The sequence below is a fragment of the Plectropomus leopardus genome, chromosome 21, assembly GCF_026936395.1.
Source record: "Plectropomus leopardus strain MGB_pleo_1.0 chromosome 21, ASM2693639v1, whole genome shotgun sequence".
Classification (NCBI taxonomy): domain Eukaryota; kingdom Metazoa; phylum Chordata; class Actinopteri; order Perciformes; family Serranidae; genus Plectropomus; species Plectropomus leopardus.
The window spans coordinates 9156534-9183269 of record NC_142196.1 but is presented as its reverse complement, the minus strand read 5'-3'; the positions used below and the strand labels follow the sequence as shown (position 1 = coordinate 9183269).

Here is a 26736-nt window from a genome sequence, read left to right as displayed (position 1 = left end):
GGTAAATGCAATTAAAAGTGACTTTCCCTCCTAAGCCAATGCTGTGTGCTATCAACATCCTTTTTTGTTTCTTAAAATAAGGAAGGATGATGCTCTCAAAAATCCATTCCACTGAGTTTGAACACCACAAACTGAAATGACAACTAAATTAAGAGGTTAATCAGAAGACAGGGCTCTCGATATTACAGCTTACATACTGTGCACTGGTTACATTTTTAAACAAGACATCCACAGCACCATTAAATCATACTTTACAAAAAATCCAAAACTTTAAAAATCAGTAGATAGGACACATCTGCTTTTACAGGGGCCACACAATTTCCTCCCACACCTCAAGATTCACTCATGCAAAGAAAAGTTCAGAGTTCTGGTAAAAACATGTGAGATGCATCACTGAACAAGAACATGCAGCTATTTTATTAATATATTAAAATACAAAGCATAAACGCCAAACAAACATGGTGCTAAACATTACCCAAATGTTCTTTGGCCTGTAATCATAGGGGAATCTGTTATGTTGCTCTATGACACCTTTTAAAGGTGTTATGCAATACGTTTGTCAAATAGTGAGGAGCCATATCACACATTGTTTTTAAATTTTTAGCCTGGGGGCCTTGAATTGATGGCAGATAACACAATAGACAAGTTTACTTAAAATGGGAATGATTATCCTATTAATCACTTTTCATGAAATTTTGGCTTAAAAAAATTCAATAATTCAAAATTGTACTAAATGACCTAAATGAACAGTGCATAGCCTTTTAAGTGATGCATTACATAGACCTTTAACTACTGTATGTAGACTAATTTCGACTCTGCTTTTTGTGACTGTCAGATTAATGAGTTTCAATGAATGTATGAGTTATAAACTATAACCACATCAGACTATTTTGTTTTTTGGTAACCATATCCATGTTTGATGTCTGTATCTCAATGAGATGCAATTACTTTATTTATTTAATTATTTATCGACAAGCTCCACCAGTGCAGGCGGGATATTTGCATCCAAAGAAGAACTTGGGTATGATGCACAATAGTATATATAAACTACCAAAACAAAATGAATTTATTCAATTAATTTTTTTAAAATGCATTTTTTTGCACAACTATTTATGCGGTGCTCTGTATTAATAAGTAGCTATTTAGTGTGTTTTCCACCTCTTGTTTTATTTTACTGTAATAGTATAATGTACACAAAACGAGCCTATGGTTAGCAAGCGGAAGAGGTGAGGAGTTTGGTGAGGGGGAGGGAAGAGAGACACTGAGAGACGTTGAGAGAGTGAGTGTGTATGTGTGTGTGTAAGTGAGTGAGAGAGCGAGAGAGGAAGAGTGCAGGGTGCGCTCCATCCACAGCCTCAGCACACCGGACTGTCATCCTCCACCAGCTCTCTGCTGTGGTCCAGTTCCGTTTTCATCGGGGTTTTACACTTGGCGGTGGAGCATGGATGCGATTTAAGACTCGCCACCGATCCGTCAGCAGTTTCACTTGCTCTAAAAGAACAAATTCTCTTAAAGCTCGTCCGGCTGAAGTCAAAAATAATGATGGAGTATTGGAGGCAATGCGCGCTGTGGTTAATAAACTGCAAGGTGCTTCCAGCTAACCACCGGGTTACATGGGAGTCTGCACAGGTATTTGACTTGGCCCAGACCCTCCGGGATGGAGTCCTCCTCTGCCATCTGCTCAACAACCTGAGACCCCAGTCCATCAACCTAAAGGAAATCAACCTCCGACCGCAAATGTCACAGGTAAGAAACGACTACAATGTAGGTTCATCTCTCCGTCGCCAAACTACAACTTAGCCCTGCTGGCGAGAGCGCGGCCAGACATCATTAGAATTATGCTAGTTTAAAATTTCCCTGCTTCTCCACAGAAAGGACGCGCCTGCGAGAATGCCATTGAAAGTTAAGATGAATGAAAATAGCTTTATATCAAATTCGGCACAGTATGATCCACACGTTAGCCCTTGCTTTAAAGAAAATTTCAACTTTTTAAAAAATTGGTTCACCGCTCGTCAACGCCCCCATCGTATACTTTGGTTACGGAAAACGGGACTAAATAAGAAGTCAACAAATTATATTAGTGAGAATGAAGTTCACCCCAGTATACGATACCATTTAGAGTATATGCCGAATATAAAAGATGATCCTTGCCACTGTGATGAGCACTTAATTGTTGCTTTGTGACTCGAGGTTCCGTGACAGTGAGCGAGCAAACACTAAATAGCCGAAAAATTGAACGGAATTCGGTAGCGATCCATTGGGGCCAACTTGGTGCTATGCAGGAGTCATACTGTGAACTAAAATGACAAAAAAACTATCTGTCTTTGATTCTTTTACTTGATTTTACAGTTTAGGGTACTTATAGTAACTGTTCCTCGTTGACAATGTTGGTCAACACTGAACCCTTATAACGGCTCCATGTACACGGAGCTCCTCTATCTGCCCTCTGTAGGTGATGCACTTACACGTGTGATAGATGTTAAGTGGTGATGAAGCTTTGGTATGGGCTATCCTGATCAGATACATGGGTTTATTCCATGAGATTAACAACATCAGATATATTAGAATGGTAATTTTGTCTTTTTAAAAAATCGAGCCTTTAAGTTATTAGTTTGATTGCCTTACAATTAAATTACTCTGATTGGTTCTTCTGCTTTGTTTTGTCTTTAAGGTTAGGCCTATATGTGGCTATATAACAAAAATAACTAACTAATGGATGGCACTTTATTTATTAGAATAGGGCAGTGGCTGGGGTGCGACTTTTTTTCTTTCTTTCTTCATATCATGACCATCCCTGGAGCTACAAATATTTTCCCTTGAGTCTCCTTGTGTGACAGGGCGAGAATGCTTGACCCTCCCTTCACTATTAATAACAATATTTTACAGTTTCTGGCTGAATTGAATGGTGTGATTTTGGATATTTTTAAACCCTTTACAGGTTTTTAGTGTTCTGAAGATTTGATTTGAAATAAATACAAAACACGATTTATGATTGAATGTCACTCTCCTAACCCAAATCAAGAGACACATGTCCCTCCACAGTGCTTAAAAAAATATTTGAAGTGCCTCCCCTATTTTGCACCAACCCCTCCCCTCTCATAAATAAGGAACAGTCCCTCGTGTAATGAATGTTGCAGCACAGACAACTTAGTTTTTACCTCTACTTTTTCTATAGATAGATAGATGGATAGAATGATTGAAAGCTGAGGCCACGTGGCTCCTGTTTTTCAGATGCCATCTGTTTCAATAACAGGACAGACTGAGCCATGACCAGATTAATATTCGCCTTCATAACTGTGAATCTGGACGTCTGGCTCAGTGTCAACACAGCGAGGTAGACACTCACCTACTGAGCCTGCAGACCTGCTTCAGAAACATTAGACTGTATTCCACCAGTAATGTGCACACACACATAATACAGCATTTCTATATAATAGATGCCCTAATGCTCTTGCCCGATGCAAAACAGGTGATTAATCTTAAACTATGGATGCACTGCAAAACTGATTAGGAGAGGGAGATTAGGCTTGTTTCCTGGAAAAAGCAGGTAAACTCAATGTCACAATCTAATTTGGTAGCTGCCTGTTCAACTTGAGCACACGAGTCAAGTGGACAATTTGAAAAAATCATAGGGGATTATAATGTCATCAATGGCAATGGAAATCAACTGTCAAAGGATCCGTTTACTCGGAGATTTCAGAGAAAACTAGATTGCAAGTGAAAGAGGAGAAGCTGATTGGTCCATTTACTGGTAGAAGTTCTGCTAGCAGCAATACTGATTGGGAGACATCAATAGGTCAGTGTTGGCTGTCACTCGTGACATAATAACATACAACGGAGCTGCCATGCGTAGAGAGGTTGTGAACCATACTGGCGCTCAGTGACTGGCCTGGCCTGGCCCAGACTGGGTTATTTATAGGCAGAAGTTGTTTTATGCATGGATGGATGGCTTACTCACACAAGACATTGCTGCAGCTACAATTCAGGGATGAATTAACATTAGTAGTATGCACAGGCACAGTCCTACACAATTACAAAGCACATGTGCAAGTTCAGGTGTGGGAGCATTACTTCTGTTACTGAGGGCTACTTCAATGTTTGTGAACTGTGTTTCCCAGAGGTCATCTGCCAATTGAATGTGGGAATTTTTCTTTGTGAAGTTTGAGGTTTTTAGGTGATGTGTGGTTTTTTTGCCTGCATTCACCATGATGGTTCTAACTTCTCTATAAAACCACCTACTGTAGTTGGTCTTTTGTTTAGCAGAGATGTAAAGTGCATCACTTCCAGGATTTTTACTGGAAAGAAACACAAATGGAAATTACTATTGTGATAAATAGTGTCAACATCTACATTAATAAACTTTGCAAATGACCAATTTGAATATTATTTGGACTTTACTGCTTCATATGTATGTCAGTAGATCATGACTCGTGGCTTCCCCTTTCACACACATTCACACCATGTGATGCTGGATGCCAACTCCCTCTACAGCGAGCACAGTTCAGCTAAAAATGGGTGTCAACACCCCTCCCAGTGACTTTCCTCCCTCTGTCTCCTCAAACTTAAATTTACATAACTGAGGGCGGAGTTGCTTCCCTTTTATCCTGCATAATTCATGAGGGCCGTGGCAGCTACTTTATCATTGGCCAATAATAACACATGGGACGCTGCTAAGGACTCACCCATGGGACCCATGCGATGGAAAGACAAAGACAGTGAGGGGACAGAGCTACAAAGAGTCTGCCTGGCCTCCATAGGCGCATCTCAGAGGACATAAAGGGCCCTAAAGGGCTAGCCCGCTGTGCTGGTGTTGGCTGCGTAATTAAGGCACAATGCATTAGAAGTTCTGGAAGGTTCACATGTGTGATGTTGGCATCAGGATGGGTTGCTTCTCGTTCTGCAACATTAATTATGTGTGGGAGTTTTGTATTGGCTGTGTAGTGAGTAATTTCTGTTAAGAATGAACTCATGTAAGGGCAACAAAAAGCCAGCAAACATGTAGGCAGGAAAAAAGTAGCTGGGATTTGTCTATTCACTGGTTAAGATCTGTGCTCTTGTGGTGAAAACTGAATGATGCATGGGTTGTGTAGGTGTACTCTGTGCATCTGTGCACATAATTGTGGTGTTTACAAGGTTTGCCACAATATTAAAACTGAAAAACTCAAGTTCCAGTTAAGGTCAACGTAAAGCAAAATGTTTACCATCTTTGATTGTAGCTTTACAGGGCTGTAATGAACTTATGATAAAGTCTAGATGCAGCGTGACCACAGCAACTACTGTATTTTGCTTTCCTACCAAAAAATACACCACATAATCAGCAGTTACTTTTTGTCTCATTCAGTGAAAATCAGCGGTTTAGCGTCAAGAGGAACTATGGATTGCTTCTCGTGGCGCAACGAACCAACCATGTGGTCAAACATGCAGCATGCAGTTTTTCCATCCTTCTGTTTCTTGAAACATTTGGGTCGAAGTTCTGCTGAATCTCAGTTTTTATTGAGAAGACTGCAAATATACTCCAAACGCTGCTTGTGTAAGTCAGTAGTGAGGACATAAACCTCCTTGTGTGGGTGTTTTTTCTGTCATAATGTTGCTAGCAAAGGACTGTTCTAAAAACAAACTAGAGGCAGTTATTGATACATTCAAAGACACAAACTGCCAAAATACATAACAACTGAACTCATTTCATTTGATTGAAATTTAGAAATCTTATAATATGCCCTGACACCCCTAACTTGTTAAGCCTACTGTTGCCTTGTGTTCCATGACACAGGATTATAAACTGCAGATTCAGAGTGAGAACATTGTTGCGAATCCACCGGCAGCTGAGAGGCCGTGAGCCTCAACATGCACAGGAAATCAGGAAATGGAATAGAGGAAGGAAGTGAAACTAAACATGCACTCGATCAAGCTCAGACCAAAGCACTGAGATGTCAGACACAATGAAGAGAAAAGCCGCTGCTTTCTTCACACAGCATTAAAAAAAAAGAAAAAGAAAACCCACTTTGCTCTTCATAGAGTCGGCATCAAAGACTTCACTCCATTTTTGGAGAGTGAAAGTGAGAGAAAGATGGAGTATGAAAAAGAGTCAAGTCTAATTTTAACGAGTGTCAGAAAGTGTTTTACAGAGCGACAAAGTACATCAGTGCGCTGAAAAATTAGAGAAAAGGCTTCATGGATTATACACAGATTCAAAACCAACATGGAGATGCCATGAAGACTCAATCAGTGCATTCATGAATGAATCATCTATTTATTCCAATAGAATACAGAATGAAGCATTCAGTGTTAGATTTTCTTATAGGCAGTCACTTTTTATTCAGTAGGGCACCAGGGGAAGCTAGCCTCAAGCTCTGACTATGCTAGGTCCAGCACAGTATTGTCAGGCTACACAACAGGGATAGCTTAAAGCATACAGAGAACCACTGCGTATACATTATGCATTTATTATGCTGCAGCATAATCTAAAGCACATGTCTGAAAAACCGTTATCACATGAAAAGATGACAGCTCAGTAAATAGCACAGTTGCTTTTATGCAGGTTTGCAGCAGGTGTGTTGTTTGAATTGGCAAACTGCACCGATTCTGACTCAATGAGACCTTTTCCAGGCGTACTGCATTTACACATTTTACACACTCAGAGGCTACTATTATACATTATAGATGGTACATGTATATTTTGTCAAGGCTGAGACCAAAACTCTGTGATGTCAAACAATGAAGAGAAAAGCCGGCTTCACGCAGCGAACACTCCTTACAGCGGGCTTCAAAGGCTCCGAGGCTTGCTCTTCACTTGCAAAGACAAAAGTTAGACAGCGATAGCGTGGGAGAATGAGAAACACACAGAGAGAATGTCTTCATTTTCCTTTGGTTTGTGGAGAAGAAGACGTCTTCAAGTCATGCATGCTGAGGAAACAACAAATTGGGAATCTGTGTAAAAACATAAAATAAGATGTTGCAAATGTGAGCAAATAGAGACATTTCACTGTGGTGTAGAGTCAGGGTGCAGGTTATTTAAGTGCAATTAGAGAGGAATAAAGGCTATTGTGGGATCGTCATGGTAACTGAAATTTAAGTTTCCCCGTAATGAAGCAGAATGAGGTCATAGATAAGTGAGGTGTAACCACGTGCAAAGGAGTTGTTAATACTTTATGTATCTCTGTATGTGTGAGTGAACAACATACACAACTCATCACACACACACACACACACACACACACACACACACACACACACAGACTCTCCTTTCTTTTTAATCAAGATCCTCACCATCCTAAGATGCACTGCAATGCGTTTTGTCTTATAAACACACTTTTTATTGTTTTTTACAATAGTAGTTGCATTCCTCAACTTATAGTCTGACAGGCAACTGCACAGATGGAAGAATGGATTTCTTTGATATGTTATCACTGACACTTGTACACTTCCTTTTTTGATGCCTGGTTTGTTACCGTCTGGTTGTATTTCTCTGTGGCACTAGCCAAGTTGTACTTAAATTTTACATCTATGTCTGTGGATGCTTCACACGCATCTCCCCCATGGCAGCGCAGAAGATCTATGTCTGCTCAGATACTGTATTGTCACCAACTAATACAATAAATACAGTGAATACAGTATCTGACCAAATGCCTGCCTGGTTTGTAACATATTTTGTAAAGTCACAGTGACCTTGACTTTGACTTTCGACTAGCAATGTCCAATCAGTTCATTCTTGAGTCCAAGTGGACATTTGTGCAAAATTTGAAGAATTTCCTCAAGGTGTTCGTGAGATATTGCATTTACAAGAATGGGATGGATGCAAAGTCACAGGGACCTTGACCTTTGAACACCAATTGAATTATTACATTTTTTAGTCGAAGTGAACGTTTGTGCCAAATTTGGAAGAAAAAAAACACAAAAAACCCTCAAGGAGTTCTTGAGATATTGTGTTCACAAGAAGAGAGAGAAAGACAAGGTCATGGTGACCTCGATCTTTGACCTATAATCACCAGATCTAACGAGTTCATTGTTGAGTCCCAGTGGATGTTCGTGCCAAATTTGAAGAAATTCCCTTTCTTGAAATTTGAGTGAAAACATAATCTCTCTGGCCACAGCTATTGCCAGTGTGGAGGCATAAAAATCAGCTACATTTTAAGGTCATTTTATGTGGTTCCTTTTTTGAGGAAACTGAACCATTGCTTTACAATAATTTGTTCCACAGTAAAGTAAAACTAATTATTATCTGAAATATTCCTGTATATGGTGATTAAGAATCACAGTGCAGCATTTGAAGATCTTTGTGCATTTTACAGCTCAGCTTCTCAACAACCTACCATACATACAAGCCACAAACCAGTGTGTGAAACTTTCTGCATGCAGTCAGACCTTAATGCAAGTGGATATGACCTTAAGACTAGAAGACTTTTCAGAGGGAGCCATTCTGCGTCTCAGAAATAATTTATTGTATCATAAAACTGTTAAAACTTTGCAGTGGAGCATGAATTTGCCCTCTTCTGTGTCGTTTCTATGGGAACAAGAAGGCATAAAAAAATTAGAGAGTCACATTTCAGTGGCCATACGTCATACTTCACACTCTTATCTATGTTGTACGCATACTCATACCTTTAACCTACTGAATATGCATACTGATATTGCACATGCTACAAAATGCATGCTATTAGCATGCAGTATGTGAGCGTTTGGACACAGCTTGTGAGTCCCTTGATGCCTGCCCCCGTGGCTTGGCTGCTCGCATTGATTCATGTTGAAGAAAGCATTGCACCTGTCAGTGTGTAAACACCACGTTACTGCACCCATGCATGCCATGTCGGACCAAGTCACCACAGCCTCCCATTTATAATTCCAGTGCAGCGTAATGCAGCGGCTCTGGTTTGTTTCGCCGTGTCATTGCGATGACATGCATATTCATGTGCCCCTACTATGTGCAGTGACATGGACGCAGATGTTTGCAAATACAAGCTCATGTTGCACCTCACTTGTGCATGTACATGTGCACACACAGAGCAAACTGACCTTTCATTCCGTCACCAAGGTAACAAGCCGGCACCATAGCCAAGCGGTAAATGCTATGGTCCAGTGCACATTAAATTATAGATAAAGTATATGCTGATTTTATTAAGAGATATTCAGTGGTGGAGCATGTACCTGTAGTCAATGTTTATTATGTTACTCAATTCTGCTGTGGATGGTTCAGTTAATCACTGTTGAGTGCCCTGAAAGCTCTTGAGGAAGTCAATACTGTCTGTTGTCTTTACTGGCAAATGATCATCACCATAAGTGACATTTTAAGTGTAGTCAGGAGCTTACACACATCAGAGGAGGCCTCATAGCATACACTATAAATAAGAATATGGATTTAAATAGTAACATCAGCAAATAATAATAGCAGTTTTGCCCTTTTTAAGCATGGTAGAAATGTCAAGATGCTATCTGGAAGGCAGTGAGCAGTCAGGAATTGTAGATTTAGATCCAGATGATACCAACCCACAACCACGGTCATAGCCAGCAGCAGTGATTCTGCAACCTTTTACTGCCAGGTTCACTGGAGTGGAAACCTGGAGCCAAGCAAAGCAGAGAGCACTGAATCCATCTTTACGGATTTAAAGCTAAGACATCCATATACAGTCTAAATATTCATCAGTGGACCTGTATGTGCACACCTTTTGGGTGTAACATATATGCATTTTTTGTATGTGCAAGTACGGAGCCAGTATATATATAAAAGGGCTGCTGCACATTATTGTCTTTATCAGTAGGGACCGTTCGTGCATGTATAAGGCGTCATGCGCTGAGCCATTCAAGGTGGAAGTGATGGATGACTGTTGTCTATTGGAAATGGGGATGTCCTTATTGATGTAATCGAGACAGAGAGCGAAAGTGTAAGAATTCCAGCAATAGAGAGGGAATAATAGTGATACATGTGTGTCATAGTACACACAGGGAATAAGCAAGTCTATACATGGCATTGCTGTTTTTACAATACAATGTACAGTATACAGTTTTATGATAAAGTTTCCATGGAGGCTCTAACATTCCAGGAATAACTTCTGCATCCCTTTTTATCATTCTCTGTCCCCTTTTTAAATTTAGATGTTTTTGCAGGTCCATGAACCTGAGTTCTTTTGTTGAGGAGTTGGATAATTGAGGGGCGGATAATTGATCTGTCGATCCGTTCAGACCAGATTAGATTGATGGATAAGAGGAACAGCTGCTGCAGAGTGAGTGAAAGCAAACATTTTGATCCAGTGCAATAATTAGTTAAGTTTCACTTTAACTGCACCTGGGGTTCTGCTGCTCCATGTGTGCCCACAGTACGCTCTGTGCTTCGAGAGGTGCAATGAATAACCAAATTGTCCAGCTCCAAAAATATAAAATAAATTACATGGTTCCAAACTTTTGAATCGTGACTTGCCGCCACAAATAAATTAATGTGTGGGAAACTCTGATACATTTTGGCAAAAATAATGGGCAGACTTTAGCAGCAGTGTTGACTTTAAGCAGTTTAAATCCAAAAATATACACACTGATACTTTAAACCCCACACCTGAATGGACACAGAAACACACATACACATGGCTAAGACAGCAGTAGACCAGATTCTGTCAAGTGCCACAGCACAGCATTTTTCACACTTTTTTAACACAATCTTCCAAGAGGCATAAATCAGGGGGAGTAGAGGGAGGAGGAGGAGTGCTGCTGTCTGCTAACCGTTCACGCTCCAGTGTTTGTGCATTGAGTGTGTACATTTTATTTAGTGAGTCGCACAGTTTATAATATATTCAACCCTCTTTTTGTCCACCACCTTTGCTCTTTGTAAGCCTTCTTTTGAGCCAATCACACACAGTTTAGCTAAAACTACTCCACCTGGGTTTCTGTATCCAAGAGGGTCCATATCTCACGCAGTAACACTAATTCAATTCCCTTATCTAGTGGGGGATGGAGTAAGCTTTATGTATATGTAGGGGGTCATGGGGGTTAAAACCAGGATTTCATAGAAAATGGCTTCTGGGACACTGATTGGTGTTGTGGGGGAGGTACAGAGGTGGAAGGGTGGGGGGTGGAGGGTGGAGGGTTTTCCCTTATTGCCTCATTGTCATTACATGAAAGAACTATATGCCTTTGTGTATCATCCTCAGAGTGAAAGTGCTGGTGCTGTAGTGAGATCAATCAAAGCTTTTCCAAAACCAACACAGTCAGGTGCTGTGAGGCAGAAATATCAGGAGGCCAGTTTTCTGTCATCTTCAATTCTTTCTGTGATTGTTCATTGTAAATGCCACTATAGCTGTTCACGCAATTTAGGTAACCTTTATTTATGTTAATTTTGTCAGATGACTTTGAGAACATAATGACGTTAAATGATTGGCATCTTAATGCAGCATGGTAATTAATATGTTGATGCCAACACCTACGTTGTGTTTTTGGATATATTTTACAACAGTATTAGTGATGCTAACACTGGCTGTGATGTAATTTTGTTGTTTGCCAAAGCAAAAATAAGAAGAGGTTTAGTGGTTTACCCATTGCTGTTGTGTTTTTAGTGTGTTTATTAATCTTTTTTTAAACTGTTCCTGGGAAAGATGACATGATTGTCTTGAATTTTTCGATGGTACTGGCCTTTTTAAGAGGATATAATTATGTGATTGGGAGCTTCTGTGTCATCTTATGCATATAAAAAACAAGTAATTTTTTTTAAAAAGTACTGAAAGAACTTCTTAAAAATAACGTTTTTAACTGTTGTATGGAATTTAAAGAATACGTTTTGAAATTTTGGGCAATATGCTTATTGAGTGAGATGAAAGGAATGTTAGCACTTATATCTATATATCTTAGCTTAGCACAAAGCCTTGAGACATGGGGGAAAACATCTCTAATGCTCACTAATTAATATCACAATATTTAAAGGATTCTCTGCTGGTTGCCTGGTCAACTGGCCCAGACCCAAAACTTGTCTGGTAGTTTCTCTTTCGAGCCAAAACAAACCAAAAATGTTAAGTTGTGGGCTGTAAAACCAAAACAATAAGCTGAATTGTGCTAAAACGCTCTATAGAGCTGAGGGGAACTGCTGAGTCAGGTGATAATTATATGTGAATACGTCACCATGAATGGCACCTTTCACGTCACACACTCATGTTAGAAGTGCAATTTATAGCTTTCCAAAAGCTATGTTCTTATTGTCTCTCTCACTTTCAGATAATGCTAATTACGCACAATTATTTAACATACTGAATTGAGGGATTAGCAGGAGCACCACGTAGAGCTATCTACAGGAAACACTGATGACCTTCATGCTCACTATCTCCTCACCTAAAGAGAGAGGTGACCACTGAGCCAAACTCCTGAAAAAACAGAATAGCCTCTTACTGGAAATGTGAGAAGATAAAGGGGTGATAAAGAGGCTGCCACTAACTAGCAGAGGATATTCGGAGTCACGAAAGTGACTGGAAAAAGTCAGTGGAAAGACCATCTGAATGCGACATCATTGTTAGTCAGTTGTGTCAATTGTAAATCAAATCAGTGGGTGTTCCAACTAAACAAGCAGCTCTCTTTCACAGCTTAGCACACCTTAAACCAGAGAGGAGAAGAAATCAGTGACCACAGTTTATCACTGGGATGAAAAGCTGCTGACCACTGTAACACTCACAATATCCCATTAAGATGAGTAAGCTGATGGGCGTCTGGTCAGGCTGTGATGACCCCGACCTCAGTGTGAGAGAGAGCAGCAGCTCTTTTCGTCAGACCTTCGCCTACGTTCCACCTCCCATTTCCTGGTGACACAGCTGACAAAAGCTCCAACATGACATGGATGTGACCCGTTGGCTTGGATTGTGGTCTGTCGCCTACTGGTTATGACTTAGAAAGTCTTGACAAAAGAGCTCCACAGACCTGTGTGCATTATGTCATTGGCTCCGGAGACAGTATCTCGGCAACTTAATCCGGCAGGGCTTTGAAACTGACAGACATATGTCTTATTAGCTTTTTCCCGCCTTTGTATTTCTTCAACACTTCCTCTTAATAATTTTCCACTTAACTCTCTCACACTGCTGTCATTTAATATATATAAAAAAGAGTCAGACAGAGAGCTTTTAACCACCAAATGAGATTCTATACACAGGCCTTGAATCCCTCTGCAAGAGACTCATGCATCTGATTGCCATTAATTGGGGCTCAACAAGGTTTGAGCAGCACGATGGCCAAACTCCTGGCTGTCTTTCATTGCGTAGATCTACAAGAGAACAAGAGCAGGATTTCATTAAGCTCCACAATACGCATGGGGCCCATAAAAGGCTCCAGCTTGTTGCTATGGAGCTTTGACTTGTATGAAGGAATACATAAGCAGAAACTGGATACTTATTGTGGATACAGAGCACGACCTGGCTCATATCAAAAGCATGGCAGCGAGATGGCTTGTCTTACAGGAATATTTTTTAGCCTCATATTCCAAATGGTTGGTCTTGGAGATGAAATGCACTGGTGGGATTTTAAGCCCTCTGTACACTGGTTGTGTATAAACTATGCATTTTCATCCTAACATAGTGTTTTGGGCTTCCTGCTGAGATGCTGCAGCATAATCTATCCTTAATTCCTTATTCTACACAATGTGGTTATTTGCAGGTTTCATTGAAATGCAGAAATAGGTGCGCTGACATTGCTGGTTATATTTGCCTTGGATTTGGAACAGTTTCATTTATATAAACATGAGAGGTATAATTAGAGCCCAACCAATATGTTTTTTGATCCTGATATTTGAAAGTTAAAAAAAATAAAAATAAAATCTGACAAGTTTTTTTGCTGATTTTTTTTTGTAGAAACACAATGCAGAACTGTGAGTGCAACTTGCAAAATGTATTTTTTGTCTATTTTAGTGAAGTGTAATTTATTTGTACAGCTCTTTAAATCACACAAATATCCTGTTGTATATGTGTTTTGTATTTAAAAGAATCTACATTGATTGGTCAAGGCTCCCAATATGAGAGCTTGCCTGTTTCACTACAGGCACATTCGCCTCAAATCGCTAAGGTTTGCAGGGAAATAAAATCGGTGAATCAATGCATACAAACGCTGATGTTCTATAGACAACTAAGTAGATTAACAATATGTTTAATAATGGAATAAACACATCTTCATCCATTTTGGCAATGCTTCAATGCTAGCAGTTTGTACATCCTAGAACAGCTATCAGCATCTGTTTTGGGAGGTGTTTATGGAAAATGGAGTAAATGGATTGGATGGATTCTTACACACCATTCACATCTTGCTTTCGTCTTTCAGTGGGGATTCCAAGTAAGCTAGCTGGAGTTTCATAGCCGCTTTAGTGGACAGTGGGATCAATCTTCTAATCTAACTCATGATTAGAAAATTAATAATTGTAATTGGCTTCTGGGAATTGTATTTTACAAAATGGTAAAACAGTCCTTAAATATACTGAGGGTACAACACAAGCATGCAGGTACAGATGTGCAAACTCACACCCACATGTTCTCACACACACTTGCTATGAGGCCATTCACTTCCTGAGCCCCAGAAAGTCACTAATGCAGAAGAAACGCTGCCAGTGGAACAGTTACTGGTTGCCTCATGCTGCTACACTCTTGTTAATACAATCCCCCCTCCACTGTCTTCAGCTCAGTGTAGTAGAGACACTGTCTTTCATATGCGCTCTGTGAAGCTGCTTCCCTCAGATAATAATGCAGAGGTCCTTTGGGACTCTCCAGAGACTCCAGGCAGACAAGATGTGCTTGTCTGATAAAAGAAAGTGATGTGTACAAGTGTAAACATTCGATATTATTCACTCACTGCTCGTTCGCTGCTTTACGCTGCTTCTTATCTGGAGCTCACTGGCTGGGGGCTTTTCTCTCTATTGTGAAGCCATCTGTAGAGCCTAATTCAATTGGAGTAGAGAGGTATTTCATATTTGATGCATGGACATGCACCACACTGACAAATCTCATTTTACTTTTAACCACAAGAGCTAAGGTGTGTTATGAATAACAGAATTTTGGCTGCTTCTTCTCCTGAGCCATTTGTTTTCCAAGATGACACTGACTGAATTATTTAGGATGTTAAGTTACAGTCGGGCCCTTGAGTGCGGACTCAATATACTGACAGTATGCCACAGGGTTATGCTCTCTTTAAGAAACAGGAAAGGGCTAATGAAATCCACTTCCTGTAAACCTGTTACCCAAGAAGATAGAAGAAGCAGCTGCATTCCATCTGTGGTGCTCCTATGCAGCTGAAACTTAAATAATTTAGTGTCTTTTTAATGATTCAAATAATACAGTGACATTTTTAGAGCCAACACTTAAAGATGATAAGCATTCAAATCAGGGAAACTTGCCTGTGGCTGCCAATTTAAACCCTTGAAACCTGGTTCAACTTTCCTTGTGCTGCGTTCAGATGCCCTCACAAGTATTTAAACCTTCAAAAAGTGAGAAAATTGGCTTGCTTGCTTTTGAAAACATGGGAGAAAAAAGCAAGAAGCAAACTTGGCAAGAAGTGTGCAACAAATTGCAAGAAATTATTAGATTTGGAACATTTTTTTAATTCCAGGGGAAAATGTTAAAAAAAAATGATATTTATAATTATCATTATTATACATTTCCATTTATTTTACAGAATTGTTTTTATTTTGTTAAGTACCTCTTTTCAGGTGATTTCAATTTTTCTCTCTCATTTTTTTGGATGCTAATTTTTAGGTAATTATCTTGTAATTGTCACTTTTTTGTAAAACAAAGTTTTGGGTAATTTCGTCTTCCATTAATCAGAAATCAAGCCTATTTCCTCACCTTTCAAAGTGTTAATTGCTATGGTGATGCTTCAAGTTATTTTTCTAGCACTGTCTGAGTCTGCCTTTGCATGTACAGCAACCCAGTGTTCTTAGTTGTCTTTGTTCATTTCATTTGCTGGGCCATTGTACTGGTGCAGCCATAACGCATCATTGCTCAAATGCAAAAAGCAACAACACAGTTGGTCTTACACGGCATGCCTTTGTGTTGGCTGTGATATGTTGTTGTCTTTGCACCTCGCATGTCAATATTGACACTGATGTACCTCTGCACCGGTTCCCCCATGCGAGCATCTCTTTGCATGGAGCAAAGTTACCCATGTGTAATGATCTGCCTGTGACAGGTGAATATTGACTTTCTGCAAATATATGCATGTTAGGGTAAAACAAGAACTGAAAACATAGCAGTTGTAATCCAACAGTTTTCAGGGTAACATTAATGCAGTAAAATGCCCTTTTACAGGCGAGATCATCTGTTAAACCTTGTCCCAAAACCCCTCCATGAATCATCTCTTTCACCAGCACCCTTTTTGTTCCATCCTGTATCAACTACAGGAAGTCACAGATGTTGCACATTGTCTAACTACCCTGTGTTGACACCTTCCCCTGTACTCACTGCTGGCCACTTGTCAGAAACAGAATAAACCACCTGACAAAACTTTATTTAACACCCTGGCTTCCGACCCCCACCGGTTTTCTCAGTTTCATTGGTGTTCTTGTTGTTGTTGGGCAGCAGTCAGCGCTAACTGCTGCATAATTTGGATAAATCGTTTCTGGATGAAGCCCCATTAACGTCATTAGCAAGATTTAGAATTAGGTTGCAGACAAGGCAGAAAACACAGTCAGTAAATGACCTTGTTTATTATAGGAGTTTCTTATTGATTGTTTGATTCAATTTTCTCAGGTCAAAGTGCACCCTCAGCTGTAATTAAGCTCACGGTGTATAAAAATAAGCTGAGGAAGGGTTTTCTGACCTTTTGCGCAATTATGCTGCTTTATGGTTGGGAACAACCTTGTTATCCTCAGTGTCCATGACACAAATTGTCTCGCATAAGTGTCAAAACATCAACAGACAATAGATTTCCCTTTATTTATTATGAGGACATTTGCATTTACAGTTTGGTCTTTATAGGGAGAGCATGGATGTATGAGAATTTAGTTTGTAAAATGCACTGCAGAATTATTAAATATATATTTAAGGTGATTTAGAAACACTGTTGCCAATGTGTTTATTATGATGTACCAATTCAAGACAAATTCCTTGTATGTGCAAACCTACTTGGGCAAAAACTAATTCTGATTCTGAGCTGGGCATTAAGAATTAGGGATGAACAAAGAAATAGTTACACCTAAAGAAACAGATTGACTGACAGACTGATTGAAAGTGCAGCATAATATCATGTGGCCATGGGCAGATTATGAGACAATAGGCACAGACATGAAGTACACCCCTCCACCTCTCTTACATAGAGGCAAGACACGCAGACTATATAGTTGTTTAGGGTCTTTTTGTTTTGCATCTCTTTGTACTTGTGATGCATCTGTATGGGGTTTTGTGTATCTTTGTTGTCATTTTGTATCTCTGTGGTTGTTTTGTCTCTTTCCATAGTGTTTGTCTGTCATTCTGAGTCTCTTTGTAGTTGTTTTGTGTTTCATTGTGATCATATTGAGTATCTTTGTAGTGGTTTTATGCCTCTTTGCAGTCACTGTCAGTTTCTTTGTAGTTGTTTTTGCCTCTTTGTAGTCTTTTTGTGTTACTTTGTGGTTGTTTTTTCTTTTTCGTAGTATTTGTCATTTTGTCGTTATATGTCTTTGTTTAGTTATATGTTATATGATTGTCTTTGTAGTTGTTTTGTGTCTCTTTGAAGTCATTTTGACTCTCTTTGTAGTTAGTCTTTGTGGTTGTTGACCCTTTTTGTAGTGTTTGTAAGTCTCTTTGTGTCTCATTGTGTCTGTTTTGCATCTCTTTGTAGTCATTTTGTATCCCTCTGTAGTCATTTTGAGTCTTTTCCAAGTCGGTACATGACTCTTGAAGTGACATGTTGCATGTGAAGGCAAAGGCAAAAAACTGAAGCCAAAATAATAAGATATCAGTCTCAGCGGGACTGCTATGCTGTTGCTGAATTCAGTGTTAATTAGATCACTGTGAACAGCCTGAATGTTGGTGGCCATCTGTAAACAGAGAGGTGAGAAATCAAAAGAACACAGAGGGAGTAAATTACAACAGTCATTGTCAACCTGCAAGTAAAAACAGATATCTAATCTTGGTGGTTACATCATACTGTACCAGTAGGAGTAAATAAGATCTCTGTTTTTCTCTCCCTGCTCTGCTGAATTATCTGTTCCTAATTATGCATCACTCCACTGTCCTATTTCAACAGGAAATACATCATATTAATGAAACAAGATGCACTCATGGTGCCTATAAACACTGACTCATGTATCTTTCAGAGCTGTGGTCCTCCAATGTGTCTAGTGGGTCCTCTGCTGCACGTCCTAATTAGACAGCCAGAGTGAAAGCTACTGTAGAAGGCAAAGGATAAAAGCAGCACTATCTGTACCCATTCAGTGAAAATTACACACAAAGCTCTTTGAAAATGAAATATAATAACATAATAACATAATAACGTTTATAGTTGACTTACTCATACATGTATCCCGTCTGTCTGCCCAACACAGTTTCTGTGCCTGAAGAACATCAGGACTTTCCTGGCGGCATGTGGTGACGTATTTGGCATGAAGAAAACCGAGATGTTCGAGGCCTTTGACCTATTTGATGTCAGGGACTTTGGAAAGGTAAGGCACGGTTGACTCACTGCATGTGACATTCTGCTGCTCCATCTGTTTCCAGAGTATGCTCTGCAGTTCGAGAGTGTGGTACAAAGAATAACCAAGCTGTACATATATTTCAGCAGTGCTCTTAATGAGTGGTCCAGCTCCAAAATTAGAAAATCTTTTTGTGGTGGCAGATGTTTTAATCGTGGCAGGCTGCTGCAAATAAATACATGCCTGGGAAACCCTGCAGGAAGTCCATGCTGCAGAGATCTCTACTGCGCAGACTCTGGCTCTAGATGATGTCACTAGTGTAACATAGCAGCGACTGTATCTGGGATGTTTTGGCTTTATTTTTGTACAGTAAAAAAGAAAAAGTAGAAACTCGTTTTCCATCTTTATATGCAGATTATGATGATGACAGCCGGTTTCCACCCTCACTGTGTTCGCCAGCTGTCCCTAGAGACTGAACTGAATTAGTCAAATGTTCTTTTGAGCCCACTCTTGTCTTTGTGTGAAAGTCATGGAACTTAGTCAAAATTGAGAGATAATAAGTGATAGAGCTCCTTTTTTTTTTACTTATATTTTGATTCTAATTATAATGTAGGTGTTGGTGCTTCCAGTGTCCCTTTTGCAAAGATTTACAAATGCTTTAATCCATTTTGGATAACCTTTGTTTAGTTCATCCTCTCACTGTAACAGCAATTGCAGTGGCCTCTTAGTCAGGTCTACAGTATCATATAGACTGGTGCTAATCAACACATTCTGAGATCATATTGCAGCTTTCCTCACACTCCTCAACGCAAAGCCGAGGCTGAAGTCAGCAACGTGACCCAGCCGTTTAATCGCTTCCTCTCATTAGAGGGAATACGCTTCAGTGTGCAGACTTTACGAGGGGTTAAAAGTCTGGCCTTGGGTTCATTACTTTGATGGGACTCTGCTTGTAGTGCTGTGAAGCTGTCTGCGGCTCTTTGACAACCCTGCTGCTGCCCTCGTGAAGTCCCCTGGAGGTCTACTCAGAAATCAGAGAGAGAGGGATATTGCTGGCCCCTGGTGCACACTATGTTTGGAGTTTATGAGACGTTAGGGTCATACTAGCTGAATATGTGTGCATATGTGTCAGTGGGAGAAACACAGGAAGACACAGAGACATATCTGTTGACTAGCTTTTAAAGTCCTCCATTTAATTGTGGTAAAATCTGTTAAGAAGTGGCATTTGGAGCAGCATGTGACGCTAAAAATACTCCAGTGACACCAGCAGTTATAATAACATCAGTGATTAAAATTATAATCAGCTGAGATGAAAAAATACACAGCATGAATTTAATCAGCCCCATATTAATGCAAATTAATAGCATCATATCCATCATATCAGAGGTGAAACACCGACTGTGACAGCTGATTTTTAATAAAAAGGAACAGCACACCCTTTCTGGTTTCAAATTGCTAGCATTTTTATCATGTGGCTATTATGAGAGAACGAAACCACAACATGAAACCATGTTCTTAGATTATGAAAAAAAATCTCCAATCATCACTCAAGATGGATTCTAATAAAATATAGGCAACATCAAATGAGTTTACATTTATCTGGGATGCAAGGATGGTGAAAAAATGTTGCCAAAAAAATGTACCATCTGCACTGATAACACTCCTGCAGTAAATCTCACAAGTATTACCTTTATTTTGAAACCAAAATTATTTATATAGACTTTGTGATTGCAAAGAAAAATACTTTTAATTTTGGGCATATAGTCTTTAAGCAGAGGCCTAGTGAAGTATTAAAGGAGAATTGAGTCATAGGTCTTTTTTTAATGAATGAAAAAAATACCCCAAAACATTTGGCTACTGAACTTCCCTTTTCAAGGCAAACACACACGTTAGGGAGCAACACTCTACCAGAGAAATGTTTACGAAAGTAACAGCTTGTGAAATGAAGGCATGTGAAATTGCCACAGAACTTGAGTGTCAAAGTTTTGTTGAATATGTGTCAACCAGGGGCACCCAGTAGCTCAGTGGATAGAGCGGGTACCCCATGTATGGAGGTGAAGTCCTCATTGCAGCAACCGCAGGTCCAATTCCGGCCTCGGCCCTTTGCTGCATATCATCCCCCTTTCTCTCCCCCTTTTCCTCTTCACCTATGCAATAAAAGCATAAAAAAACCCTAAAAATAATCTTTAGAATATGACTCAACCAGCCAACTTGTCCTCCCAAGATAAACAATCTGCTCATTTGACTGAACTTTTCAACTTCTCTGTGCATTAATTAGAACATTACTGGCAAAATCATTTGTGTGTTCCCAGTAGAGGTTGACTCCTGATGATTCTGGTGTTTGTGCAACTGACAATGTAAAAGAACAAATTATCTAATATCCACTAAAAAACATTCACTTAACGAATGCTTCGACTTAGAAATGATAATAGCATTTCATCATTAACATATTATGTTAATACAGTCCTTCAGATGAACTCTTAATGATGTAATTCTTATTAAATAAACACTTATGGATCCTATGAACAAATATTTTTTTAAAAGAGAAAGGAAATTGAGAAAGGCTTTAGATGTGGTCAGCAGCACCTTTTTATCCCTAGGCCTACTTCAACATGCATCTTTGCTGCTGTGCTGAGCTGAATTAACTATAGCTGAGAGAATTAAGTCATCTTTTCATTAAGTCATCTATTATTAAAGCACATTTGGACCGCTGGCAAATTCCTTTTTTCACCCTTGTAGGGAAATATTTCAGAGAAAAGCTACACAAGAACCAACAGTGGCTCCTCTAATTTCTGTAGGATATGCAAATTTTTATCCTTACTCCCAAAAAAACAAACAAAAAAAATGCTGCTGTTAGAGGCTTTGTAGATTTGCACATCCTTGATTTTGCATTCATGTGTTTTCTATTCAAATGTTAGCCTCTCTGTGTTTCGAAGAAAAAGAAATAGAGGGATTGCAGGCTGAAACTGCTACTAGAAATAGGCTATAAAGTTCTGAAAATATACTAGTCACAAGCACCTTATTTAGTCAGTCTAAGGAACTCCCTGCTTTAAAATAACTTTTACCAAAAAATTGACGCCATTCTCACGTTGGTAGGCTACACTAAACATGAGGCTACAGCTAATAGCTGATCAGCATAGCTTAGTGTAAAAATAACCAGGAGCCGGTTAGCTTAGCGTAGCGGGAAAACAACTATTTGCAGTTTTATGTGGGGGTGTTTGGCGTGAATAGCCTATATTTTGGCTGGGAAGCCAAAAAACTATAGCCAAAACTAAATATGTGATCATTAGTGAGCTTTAGAGGGGCTGGTGGGCAGATTTTGTCTAGGCAGAGCCAGGCTAGCTGTTTCCTGCCATTTTCAGTTTGCTATGCTAACAGGCTGCTGTAACAACTGTAGCTACCCATTCATCAGACCCATCACCCCAAACCATGATGCAATGTAACTAATTAATCTATAGTTTATAAAGGTACTAAGTAAAGTATAAGTACCTCAAAATTGCAGGCTACTTCAGTATTTCAATTTTATTCTACTTTATACTTCTATTCTATTACATTTCAGAATGAAATATTGTATTTTCTAGTACTTTTGTTTGACAGCTTTAGTTTCTAGTTCCTTTGCACATTCAAATTATTAATATTATAATATTAAATACTACTACTATCAATACTAACTATTGATTATTAAAGATTAAACTACCAAACAGGGTAGGCTACCTTTGTAAAGTAAATAAAATCAGCTCCACCTTTAAGAGCTGCAATATTATAGTGATAGACACATTAATTCAACAATAATTATAACCCAATAATATAGTATATATTTTCATGAAATCAGTCACTCTACATTGTGAAAACTTTTGTTGCATAAAGTATATTTTGATGTTAAAACTTTACATAAGATTTTGAATGCAGGACTTGTAACAGAGTACTTCTACACTGTGGTATTACTACTTTTACTTCCATCACTGACCCCAAACCATAAATGCTTGATCCTCTCTCGCATTTAATCATAACTTGACACTTATGGCTTAATGTTAATACATGACAGCCTAATCGTGTGATTGATTTCTGTGTCTGATTTCTTGGTTTCTCTCAAATGAGCTCTCTTCGTACACTGATAATTTTTCATTTTTTGTGATGTCCGATTTATTCCTCATTTCCCTCAGTGATTTCAGTTTGCTCAGGCACAACATTTTGATGACTCTCTTGAGTGAATCTCACATTGCCCAGAGTGAATTTAACATCTCTGAAATTAGACAGCGAGCAGGCCCCATAATCCTCGCTTGGCTGGCTGTGCAGAGGCTAATGGAGTGAGGAGAGGAGGGAATGGGAGAAACTGCCACTCACCTGCAGTTCCAGCTTCATTTTTTTTTGTTTTAAAAATAGCTGCCGGACCCACTACTGAATTAAACATCAACTGCGTCTGTTTGTTTTAAAAGTTGTGCGGTAGTCTTGATAGAGTCTGTGTAAGGAAACACATGCTGAATATCTCTCTTTGCAGCATCTGTGCTGTGTAATCTGAAGGTATTTTCCTGCCTGCTGTTATACTGGACATGTTTTAAACTGAACACACATAAGACAACCTTCACTATATGGCCTAAAAAATGTTTTCTACTCCTCCACCTATAAGAGCTGTAAAGGAATTTGGCTGTAAAGGACAAGTCCCTCATAAGATTTCAGGTCTTAAAAAACATGACCAAAGGGAGAGTGTATCTTTGGATTTGTGATAACTCCGCTACATTTGACAAAAACTTGTTGTTGGATTCAAACTGTGGCCGCACAACAGTAGGAAAACTGACAAATACAGCAGGTCTGTCTGCAGCCCTTTCCCCTCAGTGCATGAACATCTGGTTTGCACATCTGTCTTGTAGACACATGGAGGGTTGTGTGTTCTGTAGGGAGAACAGAAACTTGGCTGCACAGGGCATGCACATACTCATACACACCTGGCAGTGCAAGAGAGACAGATGATGGTATGAAGTATTTAGAGAAGATATCAAGAGCTACCTCTTGCTGTTTCAAATTTGTGGAGGCATTTGGTGGCATTTGATGACAAAATAAATCCGTGGATTTCATCTATCATTACTTTAACTATACCCAACACAATGTTAACATACACTAAAGGTGACGCAACCCAAATGATCTCGTGGAAAAACGTCATACCCTTGTTGTGACATGATTGAAAATACATGCTGCCATCATCATCCCTGAAAAAGACTGACTAATTGTCTCACTTCTATTTTATTGCTTATTCCAGTCATCTCGTTTCAGCTCTTTTCAAAAATAGAGTCAAAGTGCTGACAGGAGCTTTCCATATTCACCGTCACATGATGGACCGTCACTGAGTACTTGGAAAAAATGAGTGTCATGGACTGACCTATTAAATAATGCAGCATACTTTAATTTAGGAACACACTGAAACTGGCAACAGAAGCACATCATCTGTGCTGCTGTGCTCTTAAGTCACTGTTTGTAAGATGTATTCACTGACCACACAACTGCATGTTAGAGGGACTCATTGGAAAGTCATTCATCAAGCCACACATTCTTATCTCAACAGTGTGAAACAGTATAATATCTAGAATACACAATGCCCTTATTTATTATAGCACAATATGTCTTTGCAAATCTAAAAAATTGCTAATTTCACCACTTAACCTGGTATTTATTAATACACATTCCAAATGCTACACTTTAAAAAGAAACAATTTTACAAACTATACTTTTGTTTTAACAGTGTAATAGTTATCTCAAATGACCCATGTATACAGTATGTGAGTTATGTACATGATTTCATTTATTTTTATTCAAGGAATATTTTGACATTCAGGAAAATATGCTTATTTTATTCTTGTGTTGGAGTTAAATGAGTAGACTGACACCACTCTGTACCAATCTGTATTTTATAACGGTATCCATGCTGCTCTCATTCACTGTTTGTACATATACCTACAAAAAGTAATGAATTGTAATTTGTATTTAACCCATGTAATCGTGGGCCAGAAGGTTGTGGTCATGTGACCTATACGCTGCATACTGTCCTCTGTCACATGATGGGAGTAAAGGAGGAATTCAGGTGACATGGGATAAAGAGCAAGAAAGTCTGTGTAGCGTGGAAGTTCAGGAAGGTGGGTTCAAGCCATTCTGAGCTGATCAGATCAATGGATGAGAACAATAGCTGCTTTGAGTGGATGCAAATTTGACCCAGCAGAATGAACAGTTAAGTTTCACTTTTAATGTGCCTAACGTTTTACTGCTCCATCTTTGCCCGAGTGTGCTCTGTACTCCGACAGTGTGGTGTTATAAATAACTGAACAGTATAAATATTCCAGTAGCACACCTAATGAGTGAATCAGCTCCAACAATAGAAAATCTATTTGTGGCTGCAGCTGTTTTAACTGTGGTGGGCTGCCACAAGTAGATGAATGTGTGGGAAACCCTTGCTAATTCTTAAGATGCAAAACAAACCATGTACAGGACTTTTCCTGTTGTTTGAGGATATGTTGCAGTAAGAAGCTACTGGTAGCTTTCTGTTATCTCAACTTTGCATAAGGACTGGAAAAAGGGGGAAGCAGCTACACTGGATCCATCAGAATATAACAACAGCTGCCAGCGCTCTAATGCTTTCAAATCAACATAAATAGTCTCCGCTTGGCAACATCACATCGATGAGAATACTCCAGGAAGCCACTGTGCCCTGCGAGGAAATAGGCCTACACATGCATAAATCCCCTGTAAAACTACAACTTGTCATTTTTTTGCTTATTAAATCAATTAGATATGACATATTAATTAGCTTGAGAAGTTCTGGTAGGTGGCAATTGAGGCTGTAGCTTATATAAAACTGATGTTCTCAGCAGCCTCAGAATGTAAATGAACATATTTCCCAACTTGTCCAACTATAAAACTTAAACAAATTCCCATTGTTCTGTAAAATTTCACTTTTTTGGGGCAATATTCCAGTTTTAAAAATGCTCCAAGACAATCTTAAAGAATATCTTAAAGACAAACCTTGAAGACAAAAAGCACATCTGGATGATTGATGAACACTGTGGGTATTCATGTGGGCAGATTTCCACACTGTAAAGTAACCCCAGATCATCTGCTATGTTCCATTCTGTAGATCATGCAAATTGTGCTGCACCGCAACTTCCTTTAGATGGGCCGGGAGATGCCACACCTGCATGTGTTTAGCCATATCGTATGTAAATAATCTGGCAATAAGTGACTGATGTTTTTGCAGCTGGGTGCTTTTCGTCCAACTGCAGTGAAATCAGCCCATGTTTCATTTATCAGACACAGATGAAGGTTTGAATGTGTCTCCCATACAAAGACGGTGTCAACTCATCCCTGCTGGGCTGTTCTCTATTACCACGTTGTACCACTGGCTCTCTTGCATTTTTAGGTGGATGAAGATGTTGACTATTTTGTTTTGGGCTGGACAGTGACAGCCAGGGGGAGGGGAAAGCAAAGATGGAAAGGAAGAGGGAGACAGGCAGAGTGGGTTTATTGATTGGTGTCTTCCTTCTCGGTTGACTGTGATAAATTTAACCACGGAAACCCACTAACGGCTGATGCAGCCCCCCATCATCTCACCCTCTCTGTCTCTTTCCTTTGTCCTTCAGCTGTGCTCTCTCCAGCAGATCTGTGTGATCAGATATCATATGTCTGCTACGTGCTAATGGATACTTGGGTGTATCTTTACTGCTTGGCTAAGCTGGTCCACAATTGCTATGGAGACAGCGATTTTGATAGCTGCCATTAAGACAATATCAGTGGATGGCAATATATTGGGATGATATCACTGAAAATCACATATTGGCCTGTGGATGTTCCTCCCAGACATCTGCTATCCTCAAGTGGATTACCAGAGGAGTCTTTCTAGAGTGGTGTGGGAGGTTTCACTTTATAGCTTCGTAGGTGTCAGTCGGTTAAACCTGCAATTAAACTGTCAGCCTTAAGGAGCTGTGAACCCACCTGCTGTAGATTCATGAGTCTGAATCGTGGTTCAGAGTCTTGCTTTCTCATCAAGGTATAAATGCTGCTGCAGATGCTTTTCTATCTTGAGAGAACACAACAAAAGATACAAATATGCAGGAAGTTTGTTGGTGTTTTGGGCACACCAATGCAGCTTTCGTAAAAACCCATATTGGAAGACACTTCTACAGCTGTGCACAGCAGGTTTGTATGATTGGCTG

General features: G+C 39.4%; 1 protein-coding gene across 2 annotated transcripts in view; it reads left to right on the top strand.

The window, feature by feature from the left end:
• The first annotated feature begins 1311 nt into the window (after positions 1-1311).
• Positions 1312-26736, top strand: part of vav3a (vav guanine nucleotide exchange factor 3a) — a 107794-nt gene continuing 82369 nt past the window's right edge. For both annotated transcript variants that reach the window (XM_088071675.1, XM_042510017.2), the window contains exons 1-2: positions 1312-1746; positions 18458-18574. In XM_088071675.1, coding sequence (XP_087927801.1) covers positions 1540-1746; positions 18458-18574 — 324 coding nt within the window. In that variant the 5' untranslated portion in view covers positions 1312-1539. The remainder of the gene's footprint in view (positions 1747-18457; positions 18575-26736) is intronic.